General features: G+C 41.1%; 3 protein-coding genes across 15 annotated transcripts in view; 2 read left to right on the top strand and 1 right to left on the bottom strand.

The window, feature by feature from the left end:
* Window positions 1-12,505, top strand: part of LOC104318293 (ras-related protein Rab-9A) — a 32,774-nt gene extending 20,269 nt beyond the window's left edge. The window contains exons 1-3 of one of the 5 annotated variants that reach the window (XM_069770371.1): window positions 1,250-1,364; window positions 6,640-6,672; window positions 9,651-12,505. In XM_069770371.1, the coding sequence (XP_069626472.1) occupies window positions 9,685-10,290 (606 nt within the window). In that variant the 5' untranslated portion in view covers window positions 1,250-1,364; window positions 6,640-6,672; window positions 9,651-9,684 and the 3' untranslated portion in view covers window positions 10,291-12,505. Of the gene's footprint in view, window positions 1-1,245; window positions 1,365-2,142; window positions 3,349-6,639; window positions 6,673-9,650 lie in introns of those variants that run through there. The other 4 variants (XM_009925626.2, XM_069770372.1, XM_069770374.1 and 1 more) reach the window with 4 other exon arrangements.
* Window positions 12,506-14,407: 1,902 nt separating this feature from the next.
* Window positions 14,408-20,915, bottom strand: TRAPPC2 (trafficking protein particle complex subunit 2). 3 transcript variants are annotated; one of them, XM_069770385.1, is made up of 6 exons: window positions 20,775-20,915; window positions 20,086-20,195; window positions 18,017-18,159; window positions 17,122-17,209; window positions 16,313-16,432; window positions 14,408-14,796 (listed from the first exon to the last, which is right to left on the bottom strand). In XM_069770385.1, exons 1-5 carry the CDS (start codon window positions 20,842-20,844, stop codon window positions 16,334-16,336), a joined length of 510 nt encoding a protein of 169 aa, XP_069626486.1. In that variant the 5' UTR covers window positions 20,845-20,915; the 3' UTR covers window positions 14,408-14,796; window positions 16,313-16,333. The 3 variants fall into 3 exon arrangements, with proteins under 3 accessions (XP_069626486.1, XP_069626485.1, XP_069626488.1); XM_069770384.1 differs by lacking the exon at window positions 14,408-14,796 and having other exon boundaries at window positions 14,850-16,432; window positions 20,775-20,914; XM_069770387.1 differs by lacking the exons at window positions 14,408-14,796; window positions 20,775-20,915 and adding an exon at window positions 20,456-20,502 and having other exon boundaries at window positions 14,850-16,432.
* A 100-nt stretch (window positions 20,916-21,015) lies between these two features.
* The window catches only part of OFD1 (OFD1 centriole and centriolar satellite protein), a 35,043-nt gene continuing 34,226 nt past the window's right edge, over window positions 21,016-21,832 (top strand). For 4 of the 7 annotated variants that reach the window (XM_069770365.1, XM_069770366.1, XM_069770364.1 and 1 more), the window contains exon 1: window positions 21,016-21,248. In XM_069770365.1, the coding sequence (XP_069626466.1) occupies window positions 21,153-21,248 (96 nt within the window). In that variant the 5' untranslated portion in view covers window positions 21,016-21,152. The remainder of the gene's footprint in view (window positions 21,249-21,832) is intronic. The other 3 variants (XM_069770369.1, XM_069770368.1, XM_069770367.1) reach the window with 2 other exon arrangements.

The raw sequence follows: 21,832 nt of genomic DNA, 5'->3' as shown, positions 1-21,832 counted from the left end.
TGATTCTATGATTCTAAATTTCCTTAAATGTATCCATGTGTCTGAGAACCAGTGTTGTCTCAAGAAAAAAAGATGGTACCTTCATCCGACAAGGTATCAAGTGCAAAATAGAGTAATTATTTCCTCCACTTCTAAATGCCGATTTTTTTTCTTTTTAAATCACAAAATAATGCCGTAACTGATCAGAGCTTATGTCTTAGAATTATCATCATTTAAAGAGGTAATTTTTTTACCCCTCCAGCACTTACTTGTATTTTAATTTAGCATTGGATGAAAGCAGATCCCAGGAAAAAAGTACTTAAAAAATTTCAAAGTCCAGCTTTGTTAGATAAGAATGGGTCTAGTATCATCAGATTTGCCTCTAGCACAGACTGCCTTTTAATAGTCCCGCTCCTGTCAGTAGGAGACATTTCCTTTTGGCGATACTGAGATCTTGTTTTCCATTCCTCGCGCCGCATTGTAAATCTAATCCAAAACAAGATGACTCTGCAAGTGGCAATTCCCATCCAATTGCATCTCCCTTATGATCGGGAGCATGTGACGACTGCTCGAGCAAACGAGCGCATTTCAAATGCTCTTTCCTTATGCGTGTCATCGCCTATTCCTCTTGATGATGTGGGAACCTCTTTAAATACACTTAAATAATTTCCGCTCTTTTAATTTTAATTACATTTTGCCCTGTCCTCGTGATGAGTTGTAAGAGCACAGAAGAGACTGTGTCACCGGCGTCTTTAGACTTTTCTTCCTGCGATCTTGTGTCAACAGTCACGTTGATGTTACCCTGGATTCCTATAGAAAAAGGTGTCCGACTACTCTATTTAGATAGCGTTCTTTGGATTTCGGTTAGCTCCTTCCCTGACAGGCGTATGTCTTTAGATGTCTCTCCCTGTAAAGCAAAGCTGCCTGAGTTTGCGTGGAGGACGGCGAGACTGCTGCCTTTAATCAACAACTCCGACCTGCAGATGCTGCGTAAAGGCGTTTCAAAGCTTAACGATTCAGAGCCTTCCGGAGCAAGTAAAAGCCGTGCCCTCTTGCAGCGGGGCAGTGCTGCTTCTTCTCAACGTTACACGCTAGCAGCGAGCGATGGGCGGCGCGGCCCTCGGCGGACGGACGGACGGACGGACGGACGGACACCCCGGGGGCGGGGCCTCGGTGGGTGGGTGGGTGGGGCGAGCCACGCCCCCGCCCCTCCTCCCCGAAAGGCGGGGCCGGGTGCCCGGGGCTGGGCTCACGTGATCCCCAGACCCCGCCCCCTCCCCGCTCCGCCATGTTGTTTCTTCCTTCCACAGCGCCCGGCGGCGGCGGCGGCGGCGGCGGCGCAGCCCGGGCTCGGGACCGGCGGCAGCCTCCTTCCCCGCGGGCAGGTATCGGCCGCCGTGGCGGGGTCCTCTCCCTTTTCCTCAGCAGGCGCGGGCGAGCAGCCGGCCGGTGGACTGAGGGCTGTCTCCGGGCCCGCCGTGGGCGGTGAGGGGCTCGCTCTCCCCCGGCGCCGCGCTCCCGCCCCGGCAGCCTTGAGGCGGGCGGGCGGTGTGGGGCTGACCGGGGTTTGCGTTGTTCTCCTTCCTCCTCACTCTCCGCTTAGCTGCTCCGTTGCCGGCTCCCGCTGCTTGCTCGGGAACCGCCGGCTGCCGAGCCTTCCCCCCCCCCGGCCCGGCCCGGCCCTGCGGAGCGCCCCGTGAGGGGCCGCGGCGGGGGAGGGCGGCGTGACGGGGCATCCCGTGATCTCCGAGGGAGATCTCCGAGGTGTTGGGGTGGAACTCGGCTTCCTACCTGTCTCCTCGCCACCCTTCAAACCCGGGGGGGGGGGGGAATTTAAAAAAAAAATCCCTTTATCGCCTTTTCCTGTTTGCTCAAGAAGGACTTCGGTGTCCCAAGGGGACCCTGAGCAAATGGTGGGTTTTAGTTCTTCTTTTTCGAACCGGCGGCTGGATTTAGCTCCGCTCTGCAGCGGCCGGTTGCGTTTCTCGTTGTGGCAGGCGGCTGTCCGAACTTGGAGGTGGTGATGGCTGGAGAACCAAAAGGGTTAGGTTAAGGTTGTTGACTGGCTTACGTCCGAGTGGTTAGTGAGCAGCTTCCAGTGTAAGTATTCCATGTTAAATGTACCTCGTGCAAAATAATCGAATGAATAACAGAATAGTGCAAGAAAACTAGTTCTAAAAACCTGTGTTACTGGCCTTTGTAGGAAGGTTACGTATAACTAGATACATAGAGAGCACTTAATTTTACTAACTTGGGTGGGACAGGCAGGCAGGGAACTCCTTGGCTAAATTTTCTTTTGGAATTAAAACACTTGCCTGGCTGCAGATAGCTGTCATGCACTCTGCTGCCCCACATGTTGTTTTCCTTCTTTCCTTGTCCATAATAATTTACAGCTCTACTGAATAAGCATGTGGTTTTTATTTGTCTTTACTTTTAAAGCGTTGTACAATGCTGAAGTTGTCAGTGCTTGCTTTTTTTAGAGCAAGGGTGGTTCTGTGTGACTGGGCTTTTTAGGGGATTTTTTGGTGGCTTTTTAGTAGCTTATAAGGTAACAAGCTGTAATGGCAGACTGGAGGGAGAGCTATTTCTCAGACATACCCAAAACAAATCCAAACCTCTTTTTTCCTACCACTTTTTATTTCTAGAGAAGCCTAACCAAAGGTTGGTATCTGTGTTTCAGTATCAACATGGAATTTATAATAAGCTTATTTTTCTCTGTCTTCTTTCAGGTTGTATGGAGCTCTTGTTTGTTGCCTTAATTTTAGTAAAGCCTTTTCCGTTAGGTTAAATATAGGGAGTGTGCAGTAAAAAAAAAAAAAAAAAAGGGCTCTAGCAGTCCTTGTTTTGCTTTTGAGTGCTTAAACAAACCATCAGTTTCCTTAAGTTGAGAATATGTGAAAAAAAACTGCAGAGGGTCAAATGACGTATTTGGATTTCAAGCTGTATTTTATTTTGTGTCAATTTAGTAATAAATTGTGAGAAACAGATCTTTCAGCTCCTTAGGACTGGAGTTTCACATAAATGTTTCACAATGAATAAAAACTTCCTAGCAAAAAGTCCTAGAAGAATTCCTTAAGTTTTGTGGGGGTTTTGTTTGTTTGTTTTTTCGTTTTGGTTTTTTTTAGAACGCTCATTCTCCTTGGTGTTTTATTTTCATTCTCCACAGAGCAGGCAGTATGTTGGCCTGGTGCAGTGCAATCCACTTAATCCCTTAGGGATGGGCTTTGGTCACATAGTTATATTGGGAAGAATATGAATGCACACTGTAGCCTGACCAACAGAGGCTGCTACTGCTAAGAGTCCCTGGAGGAAAAGGGAAGCTAATGCAAAGGAGAAAGATGAGCACGTATGAGCAGAAATAATTGCTTGGTAAGTTATTGAAAGAGTGGGAAGCAGTAACAGAGAAGTAGGTTGCAAGGAGAATGTCAATTAACTCATGAATTGTTAGAAATGTAGGACCAAGAGGAGCAGCACCTAAGGGTGTTTTGAAGTTGGCTGAAAGTAATAGAATATTTAAATTGGGAAATGCTCAGCTGTGAGCTGCTGAGAAATGTCAACTCTGATTAAATCAGAATAAATGATAGTTTGTTCATTCTACTTGAATGTGGGGAACGCGACGGAAAGGGAAGGCCAGATCTCTGCAAGATTAAACTAGCAGAGGTATAAATGTAGGTATTTCTCCAGACAAGTTTTGCTGATTGAGTTTGTGGCTAGATTTAAGTTAGAATAAATTGTTTCTGACATTAGGTACTGGGATGATTTCATGATCCAGGGGTTATGTGGACTTAAGGCTGCTGCTTCTTTCATAGTCCTGAGTCATACCAGGCAACTGTTTGAACTAGAGTCCTGAACTATGTAGGAGTTAAAAACAACCTTGTAAACAAATGCCCCAAAAAAGCTTTTTGGGAATCAAATGAGTGGCAACAGCTGTATGTCAGTTCGGTTTGGGTTGTGTTCATATTACAAATTACTTTGAATAAACTCTAGTGATATTCTGGTGTTTGATAAAGTGTGTCTAGTCTGCTATTTTCAGATAACCTGTCATCAGATTATTAAAGATCTGTCCAACAGGAAACACAAACGACCTTTGCAGTGCAATGGTGAAATCCTAGATAAAGGAAGGAAGACTTAAAAGGTGATTAGGATCTCAGTAGGTCGAGCCACATGATTGAAGGGCTTCCAGGCTTCTGGAGAACTAGGCAGCTGACAAATGGCCATCAGTAAAGGGATGTTCCTGATCCACAGCTCTTACAACTGTACTCTGTGGAGGGGAGGGTCAGTTTGGAGGCTGACTAATGTCTGAGCTTGTAATGCATTCAAAAGTACAAAGTGTGTAGCTTCTTGACTTCATATCTATATGTTTCCCTTTGAATTGAGAGCAGAATCTTTCAAGGTCAAACAGGCTTGTGGCCCCTTACACACCGAAGAACTGTTCTTGTGCCACTTAATTGGCCAAGGTGTAAACCAGTACCTTCTAAATACAAGAACAAGGATTGGCTAAGCAGAGAAAAGGGATAAAATTTGCTTCTGTCCTTTTCTTTCCAGATTTCTGGAAACTTGCAGATCTGTTATAGGTGACAAGTGTAACTACTCTGTAGTTATTCAGGGCTGAGAGATGTAAAAACTCCACAAACAGTAAGTGTTGAAAACTGCTTTACATAGTTCTGGATTCTGCCCCTTCTGCTGTAGCTCTGATAGTTCTTGGGACTTTTTTTTCCCAGACATTTTACAGAGAAGGAATTTATGTCATTTTTTTGATCAGCCACTGCAACTAACAAACCACAAGAAACAACTTTTTTCTATGCTGGCCTGGTAAATACTGTCAAATGCTTTGTTAGTGTTAAGGAAAAAAAAAAATGCTAATGAGGGAGTAAGTTTACATTATGTTATTGAAAGGCCAGTGTTTTTGTCAGACAAAATACTTGAAGTGTTTGTGTGCCTTTTTAAACTATTCATGTCTGATGCCTGCGGTTTAACAAAATAAGATGGCTTAGCAAAGAAAACTGTGAATAAGCTTCAAAGCTGAAATGGATGTGTTGTATACGTGTGAATTTGAGGATAGGAAGTTATGAAACATGGTCAGTGTTACTGTTGTACTAGTTATGGGACTGCTAATTCTGCTTCTGAGTAACTCTGAGAGAGTGTTTATTCTTAAATCTTTAACAAAGATGGCCCCTTTGTTTAAGAAGTCCTGGGTGAAAGCATATTAGGCTGTAAATAAATGTGATTACTTGGAACAAACTTGAGTCTGCCTTACCTTGGATTTTTTTCCTTCTCCAAGTCAAATGGGTGCTCTTTAACAACTTTAGTTAAAGGACAGTTAAAGTGTACGACATATCTTCAAGGAAACCTTTGGGTTTAGTCTTTATTTCATACAGGAGGTGATCACTGGATGTAAATGGTGATTGAAATAAATTTTCTTGCCCGTTTCCAAGTGAGAAAGTAGGTACAAGTGGAGAAGCAATAGTCTGGAAATTTGAAGTGTCCCTTACATTCCCTGCAAGAATACTGAAGGAATTCAGTGGTGCTATTGCAACAGACCCAGTTTTAGGTGTCTTTCATGAAAAAAAAAAAGGGGGGGGGGGGCTAGAGGTGTGATTTCAGTTGCTATGTGGTTTGGTTGGTTTTTTGTTTTTGTTTTTTTTATGGTGTGCTGCTGTACCTGGTATCAGTATGGTAAAAGTGAAACTAAATTGGTCCAATTGACTAGGTTTGCTTAATAGTTTAAGTGTGCTTGCTGACATCATAGGTAAAATGCAATTACTGTGTTGGCTAACAGTATTTTTCCACAGATATAACTTGAGTTCAGCACCTGTCTTCAGCCTTCAGTACTCTGGTATAAGCAAGTCCTCCTTAATCTATTAAATGATTTTTTTTATAGTAAAAAAGACAAAGTCCTAGATTAAGTTTGTGTATTGCTGCTATGTTATTTTAGACCAAGAATCTCACTTTTCTTTGAGTGCTGCCCAGTACCTAAGTGTTAAAAGAGGTAATTGCACTCAAAAAGGCAGCTATGAAGCTGAGTCATGGAATTAAGAAAATCTAAATGGATAGATTGGACAAGGCAGTGGTGTTTCTCTAAGCTTTGAGGGGCTTGAATCAAAGATTTTGTAATGCACGCTGATTTTTTTGAAGTTGCTTAGCATGTTGTTTTTAGTCTTGCCAGCAAATGTTTGGACTGCTAATGGAAACATTTCAGATTTGTAATTCAGCTCACTGTTTAAAAGGGAGATTCTGGGAGGTGACAATTAAATTACTATTTGTATTATGATATATGATGGTGTTAGAAATTACACTTAGAAACCATTCCCTGCTTTTAACAGGAATACTGAAGTCAGTGGTCTAAGAGCTTGAGTCCTCATAAATTGGTGGAGGCAATTCAGAGATCATTATCAAAATGGGCCAGAGTGGGGCTGCTTTTTATTTGCTCTGAGTTTCTTTGAATATTGAAATGATAGAGGAACATGAGGGAAAAATCTTCTCTTTACAGACTCTGTGTACTAGGTTGAGCCTACCCTTACTGTGCTGCACAATTAGTTTAATGTAAGAAATAACTGGAACAAATAGTTATCTGTAGTTCTGTGGTGTCTTAAAAAGTTCTTGATGTTGGTTAAAACAATCAGGTGCACATTGGAAATTGATTTTTTGTTTTATTTTCAGATGCTGAGTGATGATTTAAACTGAACTATTAAGGTAATAAATTTTCAGTAATATGATATCAGATGTTGACTGTTCATTCTGAAAACATTGTCAAAAAGCACATTATACAGATAAGTTCAAAGAATGTAATAGGAGAAATAACATTAATTCTCCAGGCATCTTAAGGATTTTATTGTTACTTTATTTGTTGGAGTATTAAGGCTTCATAACTTAGGGTAACCCCCCCGCCCCCCCCCCAGTTACAAAAATTAAGCTCTTTAAAAATCTTTAACTTATTTAAAGATGTGTAAATGGAAAAAATGTAGCAGCCTATGGTGCTGAAAACTACTGTCCTGGTTCTGCAGATACTCTAAATCACATAATCAGTGGGGCTACAGATGAGTCTCTTACACAGTCAGAAAAACGGTAATTGTATAAAGTCTTTGCTGTTTCCAAACAAAAATGCTTCTTAATGCCTTTGAACATGCTTCTTTGCTGTTTCAGATCCAGCTTGTAAGTATGTACTTAAATGACTGAACATATATCCCATTTATTTTGGATTAAAAACTTTACAAAAACATTAACTGCTAGCTAAAGCATGACAGCTGCTACTGTGGAACCTGAGTGTTCTGAAGAGCGACATTGCCTGCAACATCACATTGAGATACTTGCTTATCGGTCCTGGGAAGAGTGTTTCTGTAGCTTTTCTGTGGAAGGACCAGTTTGGTTCTAGTTGAAAAGACACTTCTAATGGTTTGTGGCTGATCTATAATTTTCTGCCCAGTGGAAGTATTTTTATGGTCATCAGGCTCCTAGACCTCACTGTAATGGTCCACGTAGTTGAAACTGTGCAAATTAACTTCTCAGGTTCTGGATCCACAAAAGTACTAGATACTGTTAACAGAGTTTCCTTACTTGTATTTTGTTTAAAATGTGACTTCATGGAGAATTTCATGATAATTGCAGTTTTTCAAACTGTAGAAGCTAAAGAAACAAGTGCATAGTACCAGTTAGAACTATGTAAGTCAGTTTTTTATTCACATTGTCTTTTAGGGAACTTGTGATTTCAGTAGGACGGAAAAAAATATAATTGTAACTTGTTCCTACACTGAAGTGGAAGAACAGGGAAAGATTCAGTACCCTCTGTTCTCATGAATGCATTATTTACTAAGATGATGCTACTATCTAATGGCGTAGCTCAAATAACTTGCTCGTTAACCAATAGTAGGAATTAGGGAAATAAGTGAAGACACTGAACCATTTTAATTATTTCAGCATGAACATGGAAATCATGTGCAAGTAGGCTGGTGACTCTAATAAGGCTTTTCACATACATAAAAAGCTATGTGTTCATATCCTGAGCCATAGCAATTATCCCATAGCACTGTGAAAGTTAAATGAACAATCTACTTGCAGTTCTCTAAGCAGTTTTAACATTGTTGTGATACAAACCTGTAGAAATATTAAGGATTTATAAACATTGTTTTTTAATTACACAGTACGAATGAATAAAATTACTTGCTCTGAACAATTTTTTTAATGGAAGCAGCCACTGTTCCTTATATTTTGAAATTTCTTTGAGGCTTCAGCTGTAGAATATGTCTAACAAATAATCATTCAAAGATGGAAAGTTAAAGACAAAAAAAAATTCCTGAAATTTCTTGCTTCTAATGTAGGCCTTGATTCTAAGGCAGCACAGAGTCATATGACTCTCATGCCACCTTCTGTCAGGTGTTAATTCCATAACCATACTCTGTGGGTGATGTATATGCCAGTAATGCTAATTACAACTAGCAAGACTGCATTCCTTCCTTCAGAGAAGGAGATGGACTAGGCGACTTATGACCCATTTCCATTTTAAATAGATGCTATTTTCAGAGAAGCCTGTTTTGGCTGAATTAGTTTTAGCTCTTTTAGTAATGGAGCAGTACAGGGACAGCAGTTCTCCTCATGCAGAAGCTTTTAAGTTTGGGCGCTCTAAAAAGAAACCTTACCCCCAAGCAATTAAAACACTTTTTTACATTATTAGGTGACACTACAGTAATGACAGCAAACCTTGGGCTGGCACAAAACACTAATGAGCTAACTACTTTTTTAAAAAAAATAATAATCCTTTAACACTAAAATCTGACAGTAAAAAAGCTTCATTCGTGCCACTATTTTACCATCCCTGTGCTTGCAGCCAGGCTCTTCACTAGCATTTTCAGGCTTTTTGACAGTTTTACCACGGGAAGTTGACACCTACTAACTGAACTGTCAGTGTAGACTTGGCCTCAGTATTTGGCATCTTAAGTACCATTTGAAGCAGCAACAGTGAATTTGCTTTTGTAGTAGTTGTAATAGTATTCCATTCATCATGGCTGTTCTGCAAGGAGTAAACTAAAATACCAAATGTTTGTGTACCAATACCTAGTCACCTGACTTTTAAAATAAAATCCCAGTATTTGCATTTGTTCTGTAGAGAACTGTTCCCTGTGACTTGATTTAAAATTCTTTGTTTGATTGCAGTTTGGGGTGAAGCGCAGCAGTTACTCCAGTATAACAGAGAGTGTCCTGCTTTATTCCTAAAGCTACCTCTTCACTTTTGCATATTAAAAAATAACTTTGCTAATGAAATAAGGCACTGAAGTGACTAGTTCAAGGCATGTGCTCTACAAAACTCTCTCACTCCACTCCCATGGATCTTTTTCAGTGAACGTAAATGAATTGTTGCCTTCGCTGACTGTGATGCGATACCCCTCCTGTACAAACATTGAAGGGTTTGGGGGTTTTAAGTGACAGATGGGTAATTCAGTAATGCAGCGTACTGCTTAGACTGCCATACAGACTGCAGTCTGTGGCAGAGACACCTCTTAAACATGTGGTATTCTTGAGTGGGTATTCTTACTATGAGTATCTACGCTTCATCTGTTCAGCGTAGTCCTGCTTTTGTACATGAAATGTGATGTTGTTGGACTTTAACACTTTCTAGATATTTATGTGTGTGAAATTTTCTGCTCAAAACTCTTTAATGATTTTCTTAATCTTTACAGGTTTAGGAAACCAGGAGGATCTATTCCCATAACAATGGCAGCAAAATCATCACTCCTTAAAGTAATACTGCTAGGAGATGGTGGAGTTGGGAAGAGTTCCCTTATGAACAGATACGTTACCAACAAGTTTGATGCACAGCTGTTTCATACAATAGGTGTGGAATTCTTAAATAAAGAGTTGGAAGTTGATGGACATCTTGTTACAATGCAGATATGGGACACAGCAGGTCAGGAACGTTTTAGGAGCTTGCGGACTCCTTTCTATAGAGGTTCTGACTGTTGCCTGCTAACCTTCAGCGTGGATGACTCTCAAAGCTTCCAAAACTTAAGCAACTGGAAGAAAGAATTCATTTATTATGCAGATGTCAAGGAGCCTGAAAGTTTTCCGTTTGTGATACTAGGTAACAAAGTTGATATTGATGAAAGGCAAGTGTCTACAGAAGAAGCCCAAGACTGGTGCAGGAATAACGGCAACCATCCCTATTTTGAAACCAGTGCAAAAGATGCCACTAATGTTGCAGCAGCCTTTGAAGAAGCTGTTAGGAGAGTTCTAGCCTCTGAGGATAGATCAGATCACTTTATTCAAACAGATACAGTAAACCTTCATCGGAAACCGAAACCCAGTTCATCTTGTTGTTGACTTAAATTTTTTTTTTGCCAAATTACTTTTGACTAGCTTGCTCTATAAAAGGATGGGGAAGGTGTACTAGATAAAATAACAAATGGGTTTAACTCCAATATTAAAATTGTAATATTGTGCTGCTTTCTTGGGGGAGCAAAAGAAAAATTTCCATTCCTGAGTGACCCATTATTGAATTAGTGACACTTTCTGTTTAGGAAGGTGTCAGTAAAAACAATATAAGAATGTAATTTGCCAACTTTATTCAAATGATAAATACTTTGAATATAATTAAAACTTGAAAGTTCTAGAAGCACTACTTTGGAGAAACTGTTTTGGAATTCAGGCACAAAGATACTTTTATATGTGTATATTTTTATGAAATCGGCATTCCATTTTTGTTTCACTAGAAGTCAGTTTCTTAACAATGCTAGATATTAAACTTCAGTCTCACTACATTCCTTTTGCTGTGACTGGTACTTCATCTCTAATGTGTTTATTATAAGTTAATATAAATCACCTTTGGGTCTTCTCTAATTGCCTGATGTTGCTATAATTTGTGTAGGTTTTTAAGTAGGAAATAAATTTCCTACATATTTAATGTCCATTTTCCTTTCATTTACTATTCTAATGCTGTACTAATTTTTCCAGCAGTTTAATGCAAGATACTGATGATTTTTTTTTAAGGTGATACATGTCTTTGCCTTAAGTCCCATTCTAGCATGTTTCTGATCAATAAGGTAAAAAATTCTGAATAACTGAAGTTATAATCATTTTTAGTTATGGAAAAGTTATACTTTATTCAGTCAGCTTTAATAGCACTTGAAGGGATCCACATTATGACACATTTGCAAAAGAACTTTTAGTATACAGCCTTAAAGTTCCAAACTTCTTGTTCCTGTTAACCTGAGCTATGAATGTGTTTACCAGTAATCTCTGCACTGTGAAACTAAGGATTGGCAATACATAGAGAACTCAGGAAGCTCTTGACGTACAGTAGATTGTGACAGCTTTCAGCCCTAATACGAGTAAATACCTACAGCTAGTGTTTGAGCTGAATTTGATCCTTATTTAATTTGCTATTTTAGGATACAGACTTAAACATTTAAGACAATGTCTTTTATATTACTGTACCCATTACATGATGATGAACAGAAGCAAATTCTGTATTTAATGGACAGTCCTTCTGCAGTAATGCAGATGAAACCACAGAAGGTGTACTTGAGGCTCTCCGTTGCAGTTAAATGGTAGAATACTTGTATGAGACATTGTTGAACGTTGGCTCTCAAGTACCCACTGTCTTTGTAATAGCTACCTTGATAGCACGCTATTGCTTCAATGTGTAATCTGACTGCTGACAGGCATGCACGTACACATGTTATGGACTTCAGAAGGAAGTCTGAGGCCTGTGGGACAGGCCGTGTTACTCACTAAACTACACAGACTCTGCTTTCTGTACAGCAACTTTTTTGTTCCAATAGAAAAGCCTTTCTTGAGAGTACAGTTAACAGCGAGAGCTTTCTCCTAACCTATCTGTTCAGTCTGTACCAGGTGTAATTATTTGGAAGTAAAGCTTGCAAAACAAATCCTTCTTGTCGTTCTTAATACACTTTTCTGACTGTATTGTATTCTTGCTTGAACCTGTCCAGGACAACTTTACTCCGTAGAACTGCTGCTCCTGCTTAAAAGTGACATCTTTTTATCTTTTGTACATTCCTCAGTCTAATTCACTCTTACAGTCCTGCATATACAGCAACAGAACTGTGTTTTAAGCTTCAGTCACCTAATAGCTAAATGCAGGTTCAGCTGCTACTTCTGTTATGTTTAATTTCGAGTCAATGAATGAAAAGATCTGTGAAGAAAATTTAGCTAAATTCTTCTTAAGCTTTAAAAATGAAGACTGTTTGCATTGGGGGTTACTACGCTAGTGACATGGAATTGTTGTAAAACTGCTATGTTACTACTTAAAGCTTCCTTTGACGTTCATTTTAGCAGAGGTTGAGGATGAAACAACAGGAGATGAAGTTACTGTGATTAGAGTACTATAGAGAGGATTCAAATAAGATTGCTAAAAGGAAACAATTAAGGATGAGAACTGTTGTGGTCTGTCTTGTGCTTAAGCATGCATCTGTGTTTTCCCATCTGTCCCCTTTCCATGTAACATCATGGTTACCAAGCCTCCATCTGAGAATCAGGCTTAATAAAGTTAAATAAAACTTAATACAATAGAAGCGTATTACTTGTGCCCTGGGAGCTGCTGTACTGCAACTGTCCGCTAATCACAGAAGTGGCTAGTAAAGATGAATGGGGGTTTACATGCTATCGTAAATAAGACAGTATAGGAATTAGGTTGCGGTCAGGATTTGGTCTCAGAGAGAGACTGTCAAGTACTTGAAAGAAGCAAAAGTCCTATGACAAGCAGATATAGATGATAGGTACAAAAAAATTATAATGCTTAATAACGGAGGCATTTCTGTACTTTGTGAAAGCTTAGTGTCTGCCATTTAATATGGAGGTAAGGTAGGCACTTGTGGCTTATGTTTCAATTCACTGATGCATTTCAAGTAGTAATGTACCCCAAGTATTAGGGGGTCCTGTTAGCAATATCTAGAATTCTGTAGCGTGACAGAGCGTACTATGTAATATATATGCAAAGTTCTAGATGTTCTTTAAAATGTGGAGCAAAAAATACTGCCGTGGCAAATCGGTGGGATTGATGAAAGCTATGCTTATTAGAACAGACAGCAAAATGGGAATGGGAAGAAACTAGCTAGGACAGTTATAGTATAGTATATAGATACTTTGTGTCAGACTGCTGCCAGAACCAGGCTGCTTGCTTTAACAGTTGCTCTGTACCTTAAACTGATCTTACTTTAGGTCAAGTGGTATGAAGGGTTACCTAAACAGTAACAGAACCATGCAGAAAGTTGTGTCTAAGTTGCATTTCCAGCCTAGATTTATTAAGGTTGGTTCATGTTCTTAGCTTGTGTTAATGTTCCCATTTCCTTATGCTTGAATTTTGTATCATCTAGAGTAATTCCAGTCCCTTTAACTCCTAAACCTTTTTGTTGCCTTTATTGCATAATGCAGGTTATCTGCTGCTTTCTCACATTGCAACAGATTTCATTTGAATTCTTATTCCTAAGCCTCTCGGATGGGGCACAAACACCATACTTGGAAAGGAGGTCTCTCTTCTGCCGTGTCCATTGAGGAACTGTTCATTGTTTGAAGCATGCTAGAACTGCATCTTTCAGACCCAGTGCAGATTTGTGACTATAGCTGATCACAAGGTAACTTTCACCTGTTGCTTCCAGATAGTAGTTTCAGCTGATTGCAAAGTCACAAACCAAACATAAACAAGTGTTCCTCCGTACACAGGGAAATCACAGTGACCTAGCCAAGGTCCTTCAGAATTGTCATGAGACAACGTTCCTCACCACAACCTCTATAATGATTAATGTAATGAGTTAGCACATAATTCTCCCTTCCCTCTGGCCAGTAACAGCCTGTTTTCATAAAGCCTAGATGGACCCATGAGACTGCATTTCCCATTTACAATTCCTGTATTCAGAAGAAATGGGGAAGGATGTATGGGGGGGGCATAAGAACAGGCACCGTTTGGCTAACTGTCTTCAGTGATCAGGCAAGAGAGAAAACTTCCTACTGTGTACTGGCAGAAAATGCAATTGTCCCACAGTTTCTGAAAGCGGTGGAAACTCTTAGCACTAACCCTTCATCTTTGCCAAAACTTTTATTACTGCCACGTACACAATTACTTAACGTAAGTATTTCCTCAGTGAATCTTAACTGTTAGTGTTTTTCCAACTATGCTGCTACTGGGGAGGAGGCAGAAAACAGCACAACAGCCCCAACTCAGTGGCTCCTTGTCTGAACGAGAATGCTTCACCTCAAGTGTGTTTCTGTTGCTTTCACGTATATAGCAAAGAAAAATAAAAATCGGTTGATTTATGTAAGATTACATGACATTATCAAAATGCTGTACAATGCAGTTTTTATGAAATAATAATGCAAAGACAAGTATTCCCATTTTCACTTGCCACCCCACTGATAAAGGTAGCCTTACCATGATCATCTAGTTCTCTCCTAAATCATTTCAAGTATACTCAACAGGCATCGATACTGCATCATTCCATGTTTTATTTAAGGTAAATATCGCAACCTTTATATCGTGTTCTTTTTCTCATGGAATATTTCACAGTGACAGTTTAGCAGTAAGTGTAAATTACAAAGAAATAACGACTGACTATACATTTAAAGCATATACACCTGTGGTCCCTTTAATTGTACAGACTATGCAAAACGCACTTCCGAGAACAGCCTGCCACTTACTTTGGAAATTACTTTTCAGATATTTAAAAAAAAGTCCAAGAAGATAGTTTATACAGATTTGCTGCGAAGGGAAACAGACTACTTAAAAGACTGTGAAACCAATGAAAATATTAAGTACATATATGTGTTGTGGTTTAACCCCAGCTGGCAACTCGGCACCACGCAGCCGCTCACTCACTCCCCGCTGTGGGATGGGGGAGAGAATTGAGGAAAAAGTAAAAACTCGTGGGTTGAGATAAAGACAGTTTAATAGGACAGAAAGGAAGAAAATAATAATGATGATAGTAGAATGACAATAATAACAATAAAGGGATTGGAATATACAAACCAAGTGATGCACAATGCAATTGCTCACCACTCACTGACCAATGCCCAGTTAGTTCCTGAGCAGCGATCCCTCCCAGGCCAACTCCCCCCAGTTTACGTACTGGGCATGACGTCACATGGTATGGAATATCCCTTTGGCCAGTTTGGGTCAGCTGTCCTGGCTGTGTCCGCTCCCAACTTCTTGTGCCCCTCCAGCCTTCTTGCTGGCTGGGCATCAGAAGCTGAAAGATCCTTGACTTAGTCTAAACACTACTTAGCAACAACTAAAAACATCGGTGTGTTATCAGCATTCTTCTCATACTGAACCCAAAACATAACACTATACCACCTACTAGAAAGATTAACTCTATGCCAGCCAAAACCAGGACAATATGCCAAACGACCTATTTAAAAATTACTGTTTTGGAATGATGGTAAGTTTTGCAAAAGGGTCCCTAACCACATTTTATGATGGAATAGTAGCCAGACAGGCCAAATAATGCCTTTCTGAAACCTCAACAAATAAGAGTTCCATGGTTCAAATATCCTATTCTAAACACATTTTCAAAAAGAAAATGTCAGCACTTGCAGAGATAATGGAAAGAAGTGGGTTTAGACATGTAAATTTAGTTTGTTTTTTTTCTGTGTGTGAATCAGAATTAAAGTCAGGGCAGACACAGCTGTTCTGGTCTACTTTATTCATTCATTTCATTGATGCAACACTGCAGCTAAACATGTATTGCACTAAACTTCTGGTAAATTTGAAATGTTAAGCTTTAAAACTTAAAGGATTTTTATCAAAACTTCTTGAAATACTGAAGACAGAGCTTTGCTGATATATCCTCTTTTCTTTTTATTGAGCACTTTATAATACATACATTACACATTACAATATAAACATAGACCTGATTTAATACCACAAAGAGTAAGGTTAGTCTGTTTAGTCTGCAGAGTAAGTTCTCTAGCGAAAGACTGTAAGTAGGAAAGTTTGTAACAAAATTAACCACTTAGGCAGAACAGACAAGAATTCCCTTCTGCTCATATTAAATCACATGACTGGAGGTGTATTTTGCATTTAGATCAGATTTCCTCCTACCCTGTAAAAAGCCTTACATTTTACATGTGCATTGACACCCACATGTCTCAGTTTGTACCTGCTCAGGCCCTGACATTTTTAAACTTAGTTTTCATAGCACATAAAAGGAAACTTACTAAGATACATGTTTTAACCAGAGAAGCTTGGCTGTTCTTATCTGTATCGGGAAAAAAAAAAAAAAAAAAGCTGCTTCAGCATCCAATTTGTTAATCTTCAGAAGATGAGTATCAAACATGCTGAGAACTAACCAGAACTACTGTTCAAATAATCGGGAAGGTACGGAAAAAGCACTCACTTGGGAAATTTATTTATTCAGCTTAAAAGGTGTTTCTTCCCAAGGAACTGTACTTTCCTTTCAAAGGCACTGGATCGAATAGGAGAATTAAGTTCATAAAACGGATTCATTGCAAACTGCGGAAAGAAGAAAAACTCATCAATAAGCACAATGCCCAGCACTGGAAAATGTTATTTCAAATGGCAACTATATTATTAGCTTTCAGCCTACTTAGTGCCACTTACGAGCACGGAGCGCCTGAACAGTCACTTGCTTTCCAGGCCCTTGCATTCTCCCCATATATGTGCACAGCCACCCCTTCGCACCAGCTCCTCAGAACAAATCCATCACGACACTGGTGGAAATTTTGGGTTTGGAAATGAGCGCCATTTGAGCCCCCGTGGGAGGCCAAGAGGGCCATCTCCCAGCCAGTGCTTGCGAGCGCCCATCTAGCGGGAGCAGTGCCAGGCGGCGAGAACACGGGCTGCTTGTTTGAGCGTGAAGCGCTTCCACCAGCCTTCTGGAGAACAGCCCTTTGCTTTTGTTATCACCACTACTGATACAAGACTGACGAAAATCACTGGACTAAAATGGAAAGAAATTCTGAAGGACCACAGTTTACATTAATTTCTAAAAATCTGTTCTGTTCATGGAAAATCCAGCCCTTATGTCAAGTTACCAACTCTGGCTAATGTGGAGACCATGGATGCTTCTCCGCTTACGCAGGCCCCCCATGTGAAAACGTGCTAATACAGGCACACCTGAGCACGTACAGCAGAACACACTTAAAAGTACTGCAGTCAGACCGTAAGAAGTGGGTTCTTACCTTTATATACAAGTCATATACATCATTAAAGAAGTTCTTAATTCCGTCTTCTTGCCTTACATCGTGAAGCATTATAAATCTCATATGTAAAGCAATTAAGGAAAATTTTAACTTTTACAAGGAAGAGACATCTAGCATATCCCGAGATAAGCATTTACACCTAATTCTGCATATACTTAAAATGTTTAGCTGTACATGAAATAGCAGTGACTATAGGAGGAAGCATTAAAAAAAGTAACTGAAGCAGTGAAATTTAGAAAGCATTACCTTTGTATTTTAAAATAATTCCCCTATTTGAAAATAAAAATAATTACCTCTCCATTGAAGTTTATTCTTTTTAAAGCTAGACAATTCTGAATATGGACAATGCTCTCAGCACCTTTGCCATATACCCCTGAAGTTGAAATGACATTCACTGTTACTTGCTATGTATAACAAGTTTCACAACAAACAATTCTAGGACTATCTGTACAGAAGTTCAAGCCTTAATACCACATTTTCAAGATAGGTGTGATTGACACCAAGCGGGTTTATCCCTGCTTCTCCTCTCTAGCACTATCTGATACTATTCAAAGAGAATGGTATCAGCTTGCTCAGACCCTCTCAAATTATTCCCCTCTCATTCCTCTCTCCTCCACTCCATGTGAGCTCTGCATTTCATTAGGCTACTTCAGCTCCTCCAAAAGGAAAAATCCATCTTTCCATTTGGTCCCAATTTTCAACAACTGTTGTGCCTCCCAACTTACTTAATCCTGAAGCTGGTGATTCTCTCTAGCAATAGTAGTGGTGAATAGCCAGAGAAATCTGTTCCAAAGTCATTCCATCTAACTTAAGCCTTTCTGGCAAAAGGCTTTTCCTACACAAATATAAGAAAAGAGAAGAGGGAAGGATATGTCCAGCTGTGACAAAAGCAGAAACAAACCATTCATTAAACTTGTCCACAGTCTTCAGATACATGTTGTTAGAAAGCCACATGTTCTCATCTACTAGGTCAAGAGCAGCATGGGCGATGAACTGGTTGAGATGGCGATGATCATCCTAAGGTATTTCCAGAGGACAGAGGATTAGTAATTCAGTGAAAGGAGTGAAATATAAACAATAATTTGCTCAAGTTGCTAAGCAACTAGTGCTCAAGTGACGTAAAGTTACATATAGCCTTCTTTTCTGCCACCTATGTGCCATCCTGTAATTAAATGAAACTAGTACATATTGTCACGATACTTGGTTTCAAGGGAGAAAAAAGGTCACAATAAAAAGGTCATCACAAAACAGTCTTCAGAGCAGCAAAACCAATAAAGCCTTTATTTATAGCTCAGAAATCTATTAAAGCATAAATTCTTTTGTTTACCAATGGGTAATCTTCCACTGCAAACTTACTCCACACAGGGGCCCTGATAAAAGTCTTTTTCTCTGCTTTCCAGTCACCTGTTTTTGTGACATTTAGAGCAATTTAGCATTTTGGGGGCCATAAAATTTCTCTCAAATTTAGCAGAAATTGAACAACAAGTTACGGCGTGCAAAAGTTGGGGGCCAGATGGGGAAAGCAGAGAGATACAGAGGAAGATGCACTGGTAACATTCTCACCTGAAGATTCTGTTTTTCCAGGTAATTTGCCTAGAAACATAGGATCTTTTAATTGTTTTGGGGGTTTTCTTTTTTGTAAGAGCCTAGTGCAGAAAAACATCCTGCAACTGGTATTAAATATATGTTGCAGATGTAAATTACACCTCTTCCTATAACAAACACGAATGGCCTTCATAGAGTAATCACAGCATCTGGTCCTAACACTACACGAGTCATGTGGGGAAAGAGCCATTTACTTGTATACGACTAGAATACTGGAGGACATCTGCCAACAAGAAACACAGGACTAAATCATACTGTAAGCTTCTATTGGCCTGGAAACACAAATAGTCTTGCACTGTTTCTCATAATATAGGGATGCTTTTAATGCCACTCTCACACCTCTCGGTGTACTGTGTTTTTCCCCCAAATCAAGTTTAGCTCCAGGCATTAACAGCTTTGCCAGTTCCATTAAGCCATGCTGAGGAAGAGACTAAGTAGTGAAGTTTAAGGGGCAAAAGCTCGTGCCGATTTACCACGTGCATTATGCAAACCACGTACTTCAGGCAGCTGCGCATCTGCACTGAATTCACTCTTAAATGGCACATCTCAGAAACAGAAGCGATAGTTGCCAAAACATCCCAATGCCTACTAGTTCTCCTTCAGTGCACGTCAAGTGTAGATTCTCTCTTAGGAGAAAATTTAGTACTTCTACCTCAACCAGAGAAGAAGATCCATCAGATCAGATCTCGCAGATCCACGCACTTTTACTCTGAAGTCTATTCTTTCTTTGGTGTAATACCACAATGGATAGATTTGTTCTCTTCCCACCGGAAACACTACTTATGAGGAGTCTTACATTTCTCATGCTTTCAAACTCGTATTTATCAATTCAAGTTTTAAACCTTTCTTACTTAAAAGCAAGAGTGACTACTGAAGATGATTAAAAAATAAGAACTTTTTATAGCATTAAAAACAAATGACCGAATAGAGCTTTCAAATTTACGTTCCTTACTTTAGCTCATTACTGTATACAGATGCTGTAAAACAGCGAATGACAGGAAGTAGCATTAAATAATGAACAGTTCTTATAAAAGCTCTGCACACTAAGAGCAATGCCCAATGCATGACTAGCATATATATTCTTCACCATACAGCATCAAATAATTAAGGAAACCATGTTTTAGGAAGAACTAGTATGATCTGGCAAAGAATTTTTAAGAGACTCAAGAACTCCCGAGTTCTCCTCCCTATGACAAAGTTTCTGTAAAAACCCAGAAAACAGTAGATACTAGTAACGCTTTTAACAATGTGTTGGTCATGTTTCTAATACACGGTAAAATTATAAAAAGAAACGCGCCGTAATTACACCATGGGAGTATCACAGGGGAAAAAACGCACCTTGGACTCTACTTTTCCAGGAGGCAGAAATTCCATTTCAAATATGGGATTATCATGATGACCAACTATCACAAAGTAGAAACTGCCAGACATTCTTCGGTGTAGTGCTCCTTAGAAGAACAGAGAGACAGGCTTTAGTGATGGGGCTACATGCAAACTCTTGATCCCCCTGAAAATGCTCCTAAAGATCAGCCAACGTGCTTCCTCTTCGTATGTACCACAGGCTAACGAGAGATAAACGCTTTTGGAAGCGTGCGCGTTTATAGTAAAAAATAGGGGGGGAGAGGGGGGAACCCCAAGCCATCCTGAGAAAGCGGCACATCCCCTGGACGCGGATCTCGTCACCACCACCCAAACCCTCTCACTCTACCGCTGACTGACGACCGGTCCCCTCTCGGCGATCCCGTGAGGTACCGTGACCTTCCCCCCGCCGAGGAACCACACGCGGGCGGCAGAAAGAGGAAAGGCGGGCAGATGGCGGGCACCCCCCTCCCTCACGCACAGCGGGGCCTGGCACAGTCCCGCGGCCCGGCGCCATTCCCCTGGGGACTCCCAGCGCAGCCTTTCAGCCCGCCCGGGTCTAACCGGCGGCTTCCCCTGAGGGCGAAGGGGGCCAGGGCCGAGGGCGGGATGACCCTCGACCGCGGGGCAGGGAAGGAGAAGCCGGGGAGGGCGCCGGGCCGCCTTACCCTGCGACGGCAGCTCTCCGACGGCGCCCGCCGCCCGCCCGGAAGCGCCCCTCGCCGCCCGCCTCGGCATCCGGCGCCTCCATGACGCCTCAGCCGCCGCCGCTCCGCTCAGGCGCCGCCGCCCGGTCGCGGAGCCCGGCCGGGCCGTTCGTGCGGCCCCGGGGAGCGCCCCGCGCTGCTGAGGCAGGAGCCGGAGGGCTGAGGAGCGGGGCCGGGGCGGGGGGGGGGGGGAGGCTGCCGCCGGGGAAGCCTGGGCCTGTGTGAGGGGAGCGGAGGGGGCTGCGGCGGCTTGGGCTCGGCTGGGCGGCCCGGGGTCGAGCTGGGAGCCAATAATATTTATTTATTTTTCTCCTGTTTTTGCCGGTGTTGTAGGGCAGGATGGCTTCGGTGGAGCGGGAGACGCTGTCCCAAGATGAGCTCCGGAAAAGGCTCTATCAGACCTTTAAGAACCGAGGCGTGCTGGACACGCTTAAGGTGTGCTTTATCTTCAGCAGGTGCTAGCTATGATTCGCTGCACTGCTTAACACTGAAAGCAGCGAAAGTCACGCCGAATAAGCATGTCTCCCCCCAAATGTATTATTTTTGCCACAGCCTAATTCATATTCAGCTGGTTTTTGTTTTGTTTCCCCCCCCCCCAGATACGAGGTTCTTCCTAGACAGAAGTGCTTTTTGTTGTGGTTTAGTCTCGGAGCCTTTTTCAGGAAGGTTAAAGCCCTGCATCAGGTCTTTGAGAATTTCCATGCTTGATAAGAAAGTCAAGCAGGGAAGAGAGGAATAAAAGAGAATACAGGCTTGGAAAGGATCTCCTAGGTCACTGAGTCTGCTTATTACCTACTATAAATAAACACACTATATGAATTCTTCTCCTAAAATATTCCAGTTCAGTTTTAAAACTATTTGAGCTGTTTTCTCCCTGTCTGCTTGTTCAGGAGAATGTCTTAGAATATGGTGGTGTTCAAGAGTGAAACTTTGTTCTGATTTGTAGTCTGGGTTTATTTATGGTTGCTCTGGCCTTTCTTCTTGTGCTGAAAGTGTCCTTCAGTTTAAGTAGCTCTTAC

This window comes from Haliaeetus albicilla, chromosome 25 (genome assembly GCF_947461875.1).
Source record: "Haliaeetus albicilla chromosome 25, bHalAlb1.1, whole genome shotgun sequence".
Taxonomy (NCBI): domain Eukaryota; kingdom Metazoa; phylum Chordata; class Aves; order Accipitriformes; family Accipitridae; genus Haliaeetus; species Haliaeetus albicilla.
This window is presented reverse-complemented; position numbering and strand designations above follow the sequence as displayed.